This window comes from Panicum hallii, chromosome 9 (genome assembly GCF_002211085.1).
Source record: "Panicum hallii strain FIL2 chromosome 9, PHallii_v3.1, whole genome shotgun sequence".
NCBI lineage: Eukaryota > Viridiplantae > Streptophyta > Magnoliopsida > Poales > Poaceae > Panicum > Panicum hallii.
This window is the reverse complement of record NC_038050.1, coordinates 7,556,278-7,572,303: the sequence shown is the minus strand read 5'-3', so window position 1 is coordinate 7,572,303 and position 16,026 is coordinate 7,556,278. Positions and strand designations below refer to the sequence as shown.

The 16,026-nt window shown below is 46.3% G+C and overlaps 1 protein-coding gene across 1 annotated transcript; it reads right to left on the bottom strand.

The window, feature by feature from the left end:
- Nucleotides 1-1,159: 1,159 nt before the first annotated feature.
- Nucleotides 1,160-5,464, bottom strand: LOC112875473 (alkaline ceramidase). Its single transcript, XM_025939338.1, has 3 exons — nt 5,239-5,464; nt 4,125-4,479; nt 1,160-2,069 (listed from the first exon to the last, which is right to left on the bottom strand). Exons 2-3 carry the CDS (start codon nt 4,379-4,381, stop codon nt 1,553-1,555), a joined length of 774 nt encoding a protein of 257 aa, XP_025795123.1. The 5' UTR covers nt 4,382-4,479; nt 5,239-5,464; the 3' UTR covers nt 1,160-1,552.
- Between the last annotated feature and the right edge of the window lie 10,562 nt (nt 5,465-16,026).

The window sequence follows — 16,026 nt, the reverse complement described above, 5'->3', positions numbered from 1 at the left end:
TAGATGCTCAGCCTGCATTTCCATCTCTGGCATGTGCCTTATCAAGTGCACGGCGAGGAGGGTTACGGACAAAGCACGCGATCTGCCACCAGCGGAGAGCGGTGGTGAATCCCAGCTGCCGGCACGAAACCCCATCCAGCAGACAGTGCCGTTGTCAAAACTCAAAAGACGGCTGCTCTACTGGTAGAGGGATGACGCCATATTACGCCCATCCACGAGCATATCTGACAGGACATCCGCTGATCCAAATCGCACTCTGCGGATCCTACCAAACGACTTTCAGCGATGGTATATACTACGGAAGCCATCCTATGAGGGTGAGATTCAGTGAACCACTTTTAAATCTTCTAACAAATATAGCGTACCAATGCGTAAAGCTTGCATGTTTAACCGCCTAACATGTCAAATTCCTACCTTCCAAAGACAAATGCATTGGTGCATATCCTTTATTACGAGTACTCCTTCGTTCCAAACTGTAGGTCATTTGATTGTTAGATCCATAGTATTTACTGTATATCTAGATATAATATATATCCAGATGTATAGTAAAATCTATAGACTTAAAATTTTTAAAACAATCTACATTTTAAAACGAAAGGAGCATTTGATAACATCATGTAATTTTATGAACTTTTTTGGAGGGGAAGGGAGGTTATAAAACGGGACTGCCATGCTACTTATATATTTTTTTCAATGCACAAATTAAGGTTTATGCAATTACTACAAGATAATTTTTAAAACATAACTTGTCTACTCCCTCCATCCCAAATTATAATTCATTTTGGATTTATTAGATATATAGTTTTTCTATATATCTAGTGTATATCTAGATACATAGTAAAATACATGTATCTATAAAAATCAAAACGAATGAATTGTAATTTGAAATGAAGGTAGTATTAAATTGAAATTACACAGCAATGGAAGGGCTTGATGATTGGAGGGAATTGGGAGCAAATAATCTTTTACAACTCGACAAGGAATTTAGTACCTCAAATCCCCTTGGATTAACCGTACTTGTGCTCCAAAGGGCCTAGCATCAGTCAATGCCACCCGCAAACGGGTTCCCTTGACAGCAGGCGTAGCGCATACAAAAATGACCTCAACCAACCAACAGAAACAAGGACAACCCCACTCAAGTAAATTTCCAGAGGTGTGGTAACTTCAGTCAAAAGAATCAATGGTTATCATATGGATGGATCTATCTCCATGCAGAGTAGTAACTAATACAACTGGACTCCATTCAACGACGAACAAATAAATAAATAAGACTCAGTCCTATTAGCACCAAAAGATAACTGCAAAGAACCAAAAGGAAGATGGGCAAAACTAGGACACCAACACTCCAACTAATCTCTGTTCCACGATTAAGTATGGTACAAAACAGGTGTCAGTTTAAGTTACCAAAATCTAGTGTGACATCAGAACATTTATAGTCCGTAATCATTTGGATGCCCATATACAAAAATGCCACAACTTGTCTGCGCATATTGGAGGCCATTAGCTTACTGGTGGCTGACTGAATAGCATCAGTATTCAACACAAATATAACTCATTCCCTCTTTTCTGGTTTCTGGACCTTGACATAAGGCAAAAATCCAAGAAGGTGGGTAATCCTTGGCTCCCACCCGCGTTGCTGAGCCCGACAGAACATTAGGAATGTGTTCGCATAGTATGAGTTAAGGCCCATGAGCACATGCCACCATGCGTGCCCCTGGGGGTTGACATACCAATGTGAAAGCTTCTTACAGCAGATGCGATCAACTAGCCAGCAGAGAGTTCCAAGGGTTAATGTAAGAACCCACAGCTTCGCAAGCCGCTTCGCAGCCACGTCTTTTGTCTGTATGTAGTACTTGTACATCCGAGGGATGCAGAGGAGGCAGAGGCCAATGTAATGCAACTTGAATACTAGTTGGAACCGGGCAAAGAAATGAACTACAGCGAAGGCAGCACCATATAGGAAAAGGAATGTAGGCATGGTGCTCCTGTAATGCCAGTCCGGTGAATAGAGGACATACATATATAGAAGGATCTCCCACACCATTGGAGTCTCATCACTCTGTTGTAGGCTGGAAAACAAGACATTAACAAAGCAGAAGATTACCATAAAGAATATATTGCATAAAAAGAGTAAATGTGACATGGATTAAAGTACAAGATGTCTAAACAGGTGATAGAAATAGGAAGTTTGTGAAAATATCCAAAAGAATGCTAAAAGCGCAGTGCGGCAAAAAAAGTGATGACCAAGAATAGCTCAAAAATTGCAACCCTTCACATTCTTAAAAGTTAGGGTAACCCTTCACATTCTTAAAAGGTAGGGTAACCCTTCTGTTTTAGTATGGATTCTAGTCATAGTTTTGGGCAAGCAATCTAAATTTATGCATAAGTCCTAATGTCAAATATGTTCTCATGTTGAGTCAAATATATGGCGAAGATTAAGATTAGCTGTTCTTAGTGCTTTGCTGTCATACAAGTACTACAGTCAATATGATCCCTTGACTAAAGCTGCCAGTTGACCCACCACAACAGATAACTAGATTACCTTAAGCCTTCCCCATGCACTTGGTGCTGAAGGTTGGCTAAAAAACATATAAATAAATAAAATATAAGATCATTCAACAAGTGTGCTAGGTGTACGCTGAGATTTATCCCTGAGCATCAGAAGGGCATTTACGTCAGACAGCATTTTGTGGATGACCATCATAACAGGTGCCAATGATAGTTCGGCAAGTGCATCAATATATTGCCAGCAGTGGAACCATAAGCACCAAAACATAACACAAGAAAGATGTTAACTGCAAGTCAGCAAACTATACATTTCTGGCAGTTTCTGTAAAAATGTGCATGCAAATCGTGTTTGGTGGGTCCAGGGAGTCATTTAACTTAGGCGTAGGTCATGAAGCATTCTCACAAAATGAACCCAAGAATCCCAAAAGGAAAAGATAAACAACAAAGCACAAGAATAAACCAAAGGATAAAAGAAATTATAACATCTAAACAGATAGAAGTTTATAGACCATCTGAACCATCTTTGTTTACATGGCAAACTACAACTTTTGGACAGCAAAACTACACTCAGGTTTAGATATGGAAATTAACCCCATCTTGAATAATAATGCTAAAAGATCTGCATCATAAGTTGGCACAATACTCTAGAATATGGATTGTTGTCAATCAAGAAAACATCCCGAGAAAGCTTGTGCAGTAACAGAACTTTTGCAAGCTATGAACTTTTTGGCAAAAAAAAAAGGATCGGTGCAACCATCCTGAGCCCATTGGCCACAGCCTCAAATCATTTGGTGCCTAAACTGGGAAATGTGCATAACAAAAAGGGCAAGGTTGAACATGAGGCTGTTAGCGGCCCCAGCAATGCCATGTTCCATATCACCTGATGGCCCAACACGACACATTTGCGCTAAAATATATTTGCAGAATAAATTCTTAAATCAGTAGTTCCTTGGTAGTTTTGGCAGAACGTAAGCGGTTTTGTAAAGTTCACTCAAGTAATTACAATACAAGTCTCGACATTCTAAAGTTCATCTACACATACCAGGTAAATACCTACAATACGTGGCACTCCACAGTAATGAATCTTTACATAAACCCAAGAAGACAGATATCCTAGGAGCAAATCAATGATGGGAACGATGGGACAGATTTTTTTAAAAAAATAAAATTATGAACACTGGCACGAGCTCCACATGCTATGGAGAAAAGCAAAGATGAATGTCGCAGATGTTCTGGATGAAGCATCAGATCCAGAGCAAACAAATTACAAATCTGTTTACAACATCGTTTGTGCAGTTTTCTACACAAAACTACTAGAGGGAGAAATGATGTCCAGCCAGCAAATGAACCTTTCCCAGAATGGCAACAGTTCAAGCCTTAACACAAAGATGAAATAACATACGTAATTTAATAACTCAAAAAGAAGGTTTAATATGGCAACCGAAGCCTGAACACAAACAAAGCGCCTATCCATAATGAACCAAACTCAATCAAGGGCATTGGAGAAGAGAATAAACTCTTTAACAGTTTCTCAAGTAGCTACTCTGGTAATCACAAGATTAGAAGTGTCACTTCAAGAAACATATACAACTTTCAATTTATAAGAGGAAACTTACACATGTTGCAAGGTGGCATGGAAAATCATACTCCCAATAGCAAGTATCATATTGGATATGTGCAGGACACTGAACCGTTTCTCAAAACCTTGGCGGAAAGCATTCACCAGTCCAATAAGCGCCAAAAGAACGCATGGAACATTAGAGATGGTATTGTAGAATTCTGCAATATATGATGAGTGTGCATAATTCTCCTCGCACAACTCGGTCGTTGATGTAACAGGACCCCAGAAGCTCGCTACCATTGAATCCGCCATTCTTAGCTCTTGATTTGCTACCCTAGCAACAGCCTATGTCACCAGAGTTGGAGGTCAATATGGCTGGTGCTAAATCATGAGCGCACCAAAGAGAAGACCTGCAAAGATGATATGCAACTTTGTTAGGCTCAGATCAGTGTTATTGGATATCAATATACGATCCCAGCTCCCCCCACGCTCAAGATGTCAAAAACAGTGCATCCAGCATACTAACAGTAGAGAAGCCAGTAATAGATCAAACAAATGGAAGATAAATCATGTACCCACAAGTCAGGTCTTCCAGCACCGCACTAAACTAAAGACACTCGCTGAAACTGCCTCTCCAGAACAGGAAGTCCAAAGTCAAAACTATCAATGGGCCACCACAAGAACTAAACAACTTCCTTACCAAGGACTAGACAAGCACACATACCAATCCCGTCGATACAGCAGAACGACATGTGTAAGATTAAACTCAACCAATTTTCCTCGACGCTCTCACTGTCTCACAACAGAACCCACCAGCCCTGTAAGATCACTTGAGAACTCCCAACCCTCAAGGATCCCCGGCCCCCGGAGCCTACCTCCCCGCCCTACTGATTCCAACCGCATCCAGACCAAACCCCCCGCACACGCTCCGGAACAGATCTGCGGAAGCCGCAGCGGATGGCGAATGATCAAACCAACACAACACCCGGCAATTAGCGAACTACCGATCGCGGGACGCCCCTCCAGGATCCGGATCGCCCGCGCCACCGTCGACGGGAGGAACCCACCGGATCGGGGGTGCGGCCAGCCGGCGCGAGGAGGATCCGCGGCTAGGGTTTTGATCGCGCCGACTCAGGGGAGGGAGGGAAGGAATTGGAGACGGCGGTTACCTCGGGCTGGGCTCGAACGGGCGCTCTCGCTCGCTCGCTGGAAGGCTGCGGCCGCGTGCGTGCGTGCGCGCTCGCTTGCTGCTAGGGCATGGGAGCGGGTGGGGAAGACGGCGAGGCCCGTGAGGTACTTGCGTCGCGTCGCCCTGGGTCGTTCGGCTCGATCGCCCGATCGAATCTCTCTTGGCTTTCGCTTCGCTTTTCTTTTCCTTTCATTTTTGTCCTTTTTCCTTTTTTTCCTCTTTCTTTTTCCGGTCTCGATGTCGAGGACCGGGACGTTGCTGGTGGTGTGGTGCGCCGCTGGGCTCGTTCGAGTGACCCTGGCCCACACGTCGGTGGGCGCTCTGGGCCCACGGGAGGGTGTGGGTCAGTGGGTGCGTTCAGCGGTCCGCTTTGTTGGTGCCCGCCGGTTGGGCCCACGGCGGGGGAGGGAGGAAGAGGGAAAGAATTCGATGGTACGCGTGGTCCATCTGCGGTGGACGGTGGGGGTGGCGCGGGTTCACTCGCAGCCTCACAGGTGGTGCGAAACGGCGTGCGCGCCGCTGCTTTCACGCGGATCTGCCCGCGGCTGCACACGGGCCGACGCGGATGGCCCGTTTGGCACGGCCCTTATTTTCCTTTCTGCAACGCAGAAATTCTGAACTCGCTTATGTTTTTTCTTTTCTCATAAAAAACAGTAAACACTGAGCACATAAGCACGCACATTCTAGATGTCAACAGATCTTTTTTTTGAAAAGCGATGTCAACAGATCTTGAGATGAAACCATCACATGCATCGATGGTCAAGTTGCCTAATGTGAGGGTCTTCTCTTATACTACAAGCTAAAACAACTAAAAAATATATAATCACAATGTGGTCTTAGTTGGCATTGCCTTTTTCAAGACAAACTTGATGTGGTTAAGTACCACGGGTTCTCAGGGGGTCCAGCCAACCATAAGCGGACGGTCCGGCCTAGTCGAGCATACGCATGGCTAAAATTGGGCAAAAAATTGCCTGCAGCCGGCTGCAAACAAGCGGCACTGCAGCCTCCTTTCGATTCGCGACACGTGTCCGTTCCCACGAATCTCAAAGAAACCGCCCAGCTTGGCTTCGTATCGGCTCAAAGTACCGATTAACCCAGGCAAGTTGGCTTCGGCTATTGGCTCAAGCCATCGATCAGTTTGCTCCTTGCCTCTGTTGGCTCGATCTCTTTTTTCGCATCTGCATCACGGGGTAGAAAGAAACAACCGTCAAACCACGTAGCGCCGCCGGCGCCGATCATCGCCTCACCGGCGTCAATTTGCAGCGATCTGCACTATTCGAGACAAAGGTGATCTATCCTCAACTCAGATATAACAGTTCTCACGTATGTTTTAGAACTATCATCCACTGACCACCATGGCAGGAAGAGCGGACGAGGACATGCAAGGAGAAGAGGATATGACAAGATAATTTGGGCTCCCTTCTGCACACGGACACACGACAATAATTGGAGATCATGAAGCCAACGATCAACGGGTACAATCTTTGTTGCTCCCTTTTGCATCTGAAGAATCTGCAACCATCGATGATCAGATAGGCGATGACCAACAGAAAACGCAGGTATAGTGAAAATGTTTCTCTGATGCCATATTTTTAACTATGGTTCGATCATTTTTATATGTGCAAATTTATAATACTTGTTGTACATGAAAAATAGACATCACACATAGCATCGCTGGCTATTAGTGAAAATGGTCAAGGCAATGACAATACAATTTCTAAATCAACGGCACATCAGGTAACATGATTATGCATATTTTAAGAAAAAAATTTAGTTTGTGTTGTGATAATGTGACATTGTTGATGGCGCATTTTATAATAGGATGTTAATGAGTATGGACCACCTGTGATAGTTCCTCAAGTTGGAATGTCTTTTGAGTCTGGAGACATTGCATATGAGATATACAACACATATGCTGGTAAGGTCGGGTTCAGCATCAGAAAAAGTGACACAAAGCGTAGAGTGGATAAAACTATGTCATCAAAATTGTTAGTTTGTAGCAAACAAGGGCATGGAGACGCTAGTTCATCACGTGGCAGTACAAGGAGACGCTAGTTCATCACGTGGCAGTACAAGGATAGGTTGTAATGCTCGTATTCTGTTCAGCATCAGTAGAGAGGGGATTTGGACAGTGCAACAGGTTGAACTTGAACATAATCATTATCTAGCCAGTCCAGGTAAGACACACATGTTGAGATCCCAGCGACATGTTATATAAGCGGACAGAAAACTCATTAGTCAAATACGGGAAGCTGGGATGAAGCCATTACAGGTGTTCGAGTTCATGAAATAATTTTATGGTCGTCCTGAAAATATTCCATTCTTAAAGGTTGATTGCTACAATGAAATTGGTCGTGAACGGAAGAAGTATTTAGAATGCAATGATGCACAAACATTGGTGGAATACCTAAAGAACAAGAAGATGGAGGATCCCACATTTTTTTATGCAATTGAAATAAACAAAGAAAATGGTCGGATAACTAATTTCTTTTGGGCTGATGGTCAGTCTATCATGGATTACAAGTGTTTTGGTGATGCTGTGTCATTTGACACCACATTTCAAACTAATAAATTTGAAATACCTTTTGCTCCAATCCTTGGAACCAACCACCACAAGCAGATAATCATTTTTAGGGCAGCACTGTTATTTAATGAAACTATTCCTTCATTTATTTGGCTGTTTGAAACTTTTTTGACGGTAATGTCTGGAAAGCACCCAAGCACTATTTTTACTGATCAAGATGCAGCCATGGCAGGAGCAATTGCTTATGTATTCCCAAATACAAGCCATCGTCTTTGTTTGTGGCATATTTATCTTAATGCTGCGAAACATCTTAGTCATATAATTAATAAGCACCCTAAGAAGTTTTTACCTGCTTTCAAAAGTTGTGTCTATGAAGATAGATCAGAGGAGTGTTTCAAAAAAAAGTGGAATAAACTGTTGATTGACTATGGCCTAGAGGAGAATTTATGGCTGCTAAATCTATATGATTTCAGAGAAAAGTGGGCTGCAGTTTATCGTGACTCTTTTACAGCTGATATGACAACAACCTAAAGGAGTGAAGGTATGAATAATGTCTTTAAGAAAAGATTTCGTAGGAAACTTGATCTTTCTGAACTCATTGTGGAATGTGAAAAGGTTTATGCTTCTCTTCGTGAGAATGAGTTGTATGAAGATTTTAAATCACGTACGAAGAACTCAGTTAATTACATCCCAAATTTTCCTTTGTTGAAGACAGCTGCTGAATCTTATACAAGGAGGATGTATACAGAGTTTGAGGATGAATTTAAAAATCAGTTTGCATTTTCTTGCAAGTTAGTACAAACTGAGGGGTCAATATCAACATTCATGGTCACATATATGGACTCAAATTATGGAGCAATAGTTGTGTTCAACATTGCAGACAAGACTGTTACTTGTTCTTGCAGAAAGTTTGAATCTATAGGTACGTATACATTATTTGAGTTACAGTTTTCCTTCCAATACAAATTGCTTACCGTTGGTTTTATAACTTGTAGGTATATTATGCAGGCATGCCTTGAAAGTATTCAATATAAATGATATTTTCATGTTACCATCTCAGTATATACTGACCAGATGGACAAAGTATGCAAAAAGAGGTTTTTATATTGAGAAAAAAGGAAAGGAGAAAGAAAACTTGAAAGCACATGCTGCAAGACTGTCTCGAATGGCAACATCCCTTGCATTGAAGTGTTCAGTGTCAAAACCACTCCTTAATGATTTGGAGAGAGCATTAGAGAATTTGGAATTGGAGGCTGATCATTCACTAAACAAAATGGAAGAAACTGATGTTCCTGGAATTTCAAATGACTGCAGTATGGATAATGTAAATAGTAAAATATCATTTAGAGTTCCTCAGGTAGTGCAAGGTGCAAAAAATAAACAAGCAAAGAATGCAGTTGAAAAGAATATAGGGAAGAAAAGGAGAAGTTCTTCTGATAAAGGTTCTTATCCTCTCCATATCACTTGTTTTAACAGTTCTAAATATATATTACATGTTCCTGTTCAATCATAGAGAAAGTAAGCTCATAATATTTTTACTCCTCCACATAGGAAAAGCTTCAAGGAAAATGGACCAAAGTACAGAACATGATATGTATGCGGATTTTCCAACCGTGGCTGCTCCATTGATGCCAGGAGGATATACAAGCCTTCTACTTGGAGTTGATCAAGAAGCTTCAGCTGCTCGTAAATTATATTTTGATGAAGCCTAAAATCTTAACACATAAGCAGCAGGCACTCTTTTATCAATTTCAATGTAATTGGAGCTGTAATAATCTATTTGCATTGTTTTGATGACAATAGAAATTACAACTGATCACTACAGAAATGTAAGTTGTAATCACTAGTACAGAGTATACACGTTGTCGAAGAAACACACAGGATCAAGCCAGCAAACTACTATACAGACTATACAGGGTTTATCTTTGCTTCTCTTATCAGTACTACTATACAGACTATACAGGGTTTATCTTTGCTTCTCTTCTAGCTTGATAACCTCATGGGATGTTTTCTTCATTGACCAGAAATATTCAGCTCAATTTTTGCTGCACATATCAGCATCAGATTCTCCAGACTTCATTATAACATCTCCATCTTGGTTCGAGTCTTATTGATTTCCGAGGACTGATAGCTTCTAGTTGCACAACATTGTCAAGGATTCTGAAAACGAAATGGCATTTCTTCGGTATTAGCAAGATATTTTTTAAGATTAGGCACACTTTTAAAACAATATAGTTAGTTTGGTTAAATTTATAAAATTGATAAGAAGTTATCTGGTAGACCAAAACAGAGTAAAGACAGAGCATGTATTGGAATTGGAATACGAACAGAATTGTGAGCCTGTTTGATCAAATGCTGGCAAACCTGCTAGTTGTTGGCTAGCTACTGCTTGCTGCCATCTGCCTCTGCTGGGAGTATAACAAGCAGCTAGCGAGCAGTGAACTACCGCGAGTCCTAGGCCAGAGCAGCGCGCCGTCCACCGTCGCAGTCTACTCGAACGGTTGCAACCTCGGCTGCAACCTCGGCTGCTACGAAGAGGCTGGCGACGAGGCGGCCTTCGTAGCGCGATTGGAGTCGGCGGGATCGGCGTCGCTGGGCAAGCTCCTCCGGCTCCAAAGCGGCGCGAGGCCGGCCAGTGCGCGCCGTTGCTGGACAAGCCAAGAAGAGGAGTGGAGACCGGGTCTCCCCGCTCCAAGCCGCCGGCAGCCTCCCTGCTGGAACTCCGGACTTCGGCGAGGAAGAAGAGGATTGGAGGCACGGTACCATGGGCCTGCGGCGCGGCTCAGCCCAGCGGGCTAGCGGCGCGGCCCGTGCCAGTTTCACCTCTAACGGCAAGGAGCGTTTTTTTCAGATCTTCACGGAAGTAGATAGCGGAGCCGAAGCCGGAGCAAAACCAATCGATACTTTGAGCCGATGCGAAGCCAAGCTGGGCCGTTTCTTTGAGATCCGTGGGAACGGACACGTGTCGCGAATCGAAAGGAGGCTGCAGTGCCGCTTGTTTGCAGCCGGCTGCAGGCAATTTTTTTCCCTAAAATTGGTCCACCAGCAGAAGAAGCCTCGATCACCCGACAACGGCTGAGTTTGAGGTAGTGGCACTGAAACGAACCAGACTCCCGAATCGAGGAATCCGACTCCCTGTATCGTCGTGATAGTCCCTGGATCAAGCGCTATCACATACAGAACTCATTTCAGGCATAATATCACAGTCATACTCATTTAGAGGTCAAACACGGGTTTAATTATTACATAAATCCAAAGGGATTTGTAGTACGGAAATTATTACAAGCCTCTCGGCTAGATCGAACAAGCAGAAGGCGCAAAACGGTAGCTAGGTCTTCGGCTGCCCTTCATCTTCGGGAACCTCCTCCTCCACAGGCGACTTGAGCATAGCTCGGGCCTTAGTCGTACCATCCGTCGTCGTTGGGGTCGAATTCCGGATCGGATCCTGCATCGTACCAGGCTATCCCCAAGGAATAGGATAGGTTCACGTCACCATCTGTATGCAAGCTTTTTGTGGTCTATATTACGGATATAACAGAGTTCAAGAGGTAAAGCTGGGGTTTCCCTAAGCATGCAAAATAATATATATATATAAGAATACACATCTCCTGTCGATTCCGACTCGGGCTCTTCCGGCATTCCGGACTCCCGGTCACCCACACCTTCCCAAGCCACCAAGTCGATGCGAGGACTCCCTCTCTTCGCATCTCAACTGCCCCCTGGCAGGGAAATATTATAGAGGGAGGTAGAAATCATGAGTAACACTAACTAATAAGAGCAACAGAGGAGTAGGGATGTCCATAACCGAGGACGCGGCTATACGTATAGTTTTCACCCTGCAGGGGTTGTACACCTGGACCCACTCGAATCGACACTAGTCGGAGATCAGCCGACTAGTATACGAAACACCGGTCTACTGAAATGGAAATAGGAGCCACGGCACCATCCGGCTTTCCCGGGTCTTGGGCGCATCCTCCCACGAGAGGTCGCCCCGGGACTGTGAAGCCTCCCATGCGTCTCGGGGAACGTGAGGTCAGCACCTCCTTCCCCTGCACCGATACTCGATCCTCCTACCGGCTTGGCACCGCGCTTGCTAGTTCCGGACCGGGCCCACCCTCATAATGGGTAAGTGGTGTGCATGCTTAACAAATTCCCACAAGTCATGGTTACTCTCACCCGGTCCTTATCTGCCGGAGCAGGCATCTTCGTCAAAAGCGTATCCACCTTGGTGGTCCGCAACTGCACCCTTAACGGGTGCCCCAAACACCCCAAACGCGTAACCAAAACTGTACCCGCCACAGGTACTCCGTAGGGTGTGCCAAGATACACACCCCAAGCCCTCGATCTACGATCGAGTTAGGTTGCCCACTCCCGGCTAAACCCTAATCACCAACTCCTGAAGAGAACCACTTCACACACGCCAAGACTATCCACCCATATCCCACACATACACATTCACGGATTTACAAGGCATTTCATATAATAAACAAGTAAGATAGGTTGGCAAGGAGTATGGTTCATAAAAGAGGCCATGCAGGTTTATCTCGATAGTTACATATAAACATATATATACACATTCAGCGATAGCATATCTACAAGCAATGCCTAATAGGGATTCAAATCGTAGATGGGCGTGAACCTGGCGTCTCTTCAAAGTCCTCCTGAGCCTCCGGGTAGTCTTGGTCGTCGGTCAGCTCCTCGCGGACGGGGCCTATTCGTAAATACGGGTAAGAGTAGGGATCAAAGTGCAAATATGCACAAAATGCTGCAAATAAGATTCAAATCACCACAGTGCCTACCCTAACAGGTGGTTCATGATTTTAGAAGAATTATGAAACTGGTTTCATAATTTTCGGAGGTCCGGATAATTTATTATGAATTTTCTAAGGAAAAACCTATTTCTGGAAATTAATAAAGGAATTTTTAGAAAAGAAAACCGATAAACAGAGACACGTGGCAGCACCAGGGTGTGCCACGTGGCATGCTGACGTCAGCATGACGTCATCAGGGGGGTCCGGGATGCTGACGTCAGCAGTGGGTCCTGCTGACGTCAGTGTTGACCGGTCAACGGTCAAGGGTCAGGGGGGTCCACGGTCAACGGGCCCCAACGGTCAGCCTCACCCCGAGGCTGACAGGCGGGCCCCACGGGTCAGGCCGGAACAGGAAAAGGAAGGAGGGCTCGGTCTGGGTCGGTTTTGGGCCAAAAGAGGTGACGGGCCGGCTCGAGGCCCAGCTAAGCTCGGCTAGGCTCGCGGTTCAGCTCGGCCTGCGGCTCAGCAGGCCGGCTCGGGCAGGGGCTGGCTGGGCGCGTCATGGGCTGGCTCGGCTTGACTCCTTCGTGGGCCGGCTCCATCCTCCTTCCGCGGGCTTGAAGTGTCCTCGGCCTGGTTCCTTCACGGGCCTCAGTTGGGCTGGCGGCCTCCTCCTCCTCTCCTCCTTCTCCACGCCGGCTGCTCCCACCTCCTTCACGCTGACAAGCCGGGCCCAGGTGTCGGTCTCCGTGGGATCTGGATGCGGCGGTCTGGATCCGGTGCGGCAGATGGGCGTGTACGTGTGCGTGTGAGCGCCGGGGCGCGCGTGCGGGTGTGGGCGCCCGAAGGGCGCTCGGGGAAATGCCTCAACAGCATGGCCGCGACGCGAACGCGACGTCGCGGTCGCGTCGCGGGGCTGGACGCGCACGGCGAGGCCGTGGCGAGGCTGGGCGTGGCGGGCAAGGAGGCGGGCACAGCCGGGTCTCGCGGCAAGGGCGCGCACGCACGCGCGCGGGTCCTGGCAACCCAAGGCCGCGGCGTGGCCGTGCCGTGCGCGAGGCATCGGCATCCCGGGCTCGCGGCACGACGCGGCGGCGGAAGGGCGTCGGCGGCTGCGGGTTGATGGGCGGCGCGACGGGTCCCTGCACAAGAACGGCGCCAAGGCCGGGAAGGGAAGGGGGGTCCTAGGGATTGCTACAGAGGGATCATCGGCTTAGCCGGCAGCAGTGGGGAAAGAAAAAGGGGCGGCGGCAGAGATGCTCACCGGCGGGGCTGAAGGGGGAGAGGCTCGACGCGGTGGCGGGTCGGTGCCGGTGGGTCGGAGCCGTGCAGGGCGCGCGGCTGCGTCGATGTCGCCGTTCGGGCGCAGGCGCGGTGGAGCTCCGAGGCGGCGGCGACCTTCTCCTCCTCGCACAGCTCCTGCTCCTCCTCCTCCTCCTTGCGCTGCTCTTCCTTCTCTCCCTCTCCCACTCTCCAGTGCAGCGACGGCGGTAAAGGATAAGGCAGGGGCGGCTAGGGTTTCGCGGCGCAGCGGCTGGGGCTCTTATACGCGGTGCTGGGGGTTCGGGAGCGGCTGCGGCCGGGGGTTCTCGACGGCCGGGCCGGGACGCGTGGCGGCATCGCCGCGGCTGCGGCGCGGGGTAGGGTTAGGGCTCGCGGCGCGGGCGGTTACGCCGGGTTGTCGCGGAGCGGGGCGGCGCGCGGGGCTGGCGGGTGACGCGAGCGTGAAAGTACGCCTAGAGGGGGGTGAATAGGCGTTCGTCGCTTAAAACCTGCACACAAAAATCTCAGCCCGAGGCTGCCTGGCGGACTGTCCGCTGGGAGTGTCCGCTGGGCACTTCCAACGTCCGCTGGGAGGTCTCGGGAATGGAATGCAATCTTTCGAAGAATAAAACTTGTATACCAAATTCCACTTGAATAGAAAGACTCTAATACAAGTGAGGAACACTAAATGTGGAAGCAATCTAGTTCAAAGTAAGTACACAAGTAGATCGGGCAAGAATACTAGACGAAGGTAGGAATAACAAAAACACTAGAATGAAGTAAGATAATCAAGCACAAAAGACACAAGATTTTCACCCGAGGTTCGAATCCACTCAAGGATTCTACGTCCCCGTTGAGGAGTCCACAAAGGACCGGGTTCCTCTCAACCCTTTCCTCTCTCAAGCAACCACAAAGGTCAAACTTGAGCTTTTCACTAGCAACAAGGGTAATACAAACTTCTCAATCCAACCACACCACGAGTTGGTTGTTCTTGAGCACCTCTAACCGTCTAGGAGCCAAGCTCCAAGAGTAATAGATGTGGAAAGCGATGGAGAGTGCCAAGAGATGCCCAAAAGAGGTGAATCTCTTGGGGAGAACTTGAATCTTGCTCGGATCTTGCTCAAATCAAACTCTAGACCAAAAATTTGGAGTTGGGAAGCTAGGGTTTCACTTTGGGAAGCTTTGGAGTGCTTAGAATGTGCTTGAGACTCGGTTTCACAGGTTAGGCAAGAGTTAGAGTTCGTTTGGGTGCGTGAGGAGTATAAATAGTGCCTCAGAAAAAACTAGCCGTTGGGCTGTTTTTAGTGACCTGGCGGACTGTCCGCCAGGAGCTCTCGGATGAAGGCTGTTTTTAGAGCCCTGGCGGACTGTCCGCCCGGCCTGGCGCACTGTCCGCCAGGAGCTCTCGGATTTGGATAATTTGCTACAAGGCTTACACTCCGGATTTGATTTATTGGTGATCTTCCACACACTTTCCACATCCTCCTTGATAGTATGGTATACCTAAACTCAAGAAAATATAAAACAAATAAATTTCTCCACTTGCAACTCTTTTCTTGAGCCGGTACCGTTCTCCAATTTTGAATAGTCGTCAAGATTCACTCTTTTTCTTTTCTCCTTTTTGGTTTCTTTGACCCCTGCTCATTATACTCAATTGAAATATTAGATACTTATTTAGGTTGTTATTAATCACCAAAATAGGTCATTAGGCCTAGATGCACTTTCAATCTCCCCCTTTTTGGTGATTGATGACAATCCAAATGAACCAATAAAAACAATAAATTCAATAGAGCTTGAAGAAATATATATGTGAAGATCTCCCCCTTAATCCTTGCATCCACAATATATTCATGAACCAATATAACCAAGATTAGATAAACAAGGATAAGCAATAAGTTCACAATCATAGCATATCATCATCCATAAATAAGTTATTACAAACCAACTTAGTTCAAATGGGAGATAAACTATAAACACATAGTCTCACATACATCCAAATAAGTTTTTAACGGCACTCAATCTCACCGTGACTCTAAGAACTCACTAGGATACAATCTTTTCTCCCCCTTTGGCATCAAGCACCAAAAAGAGAAAAGACAAAAGGAAGCTAGGAGCAGCAATCACTCATCATCCTCACCATCATCATCATCATCACCTACATCATAATGCTCCCATTCAGCTGGAAAGTCCCTAGAAGGAGAAGGTGGAAATGCGGGCCAATCCGTCTCCT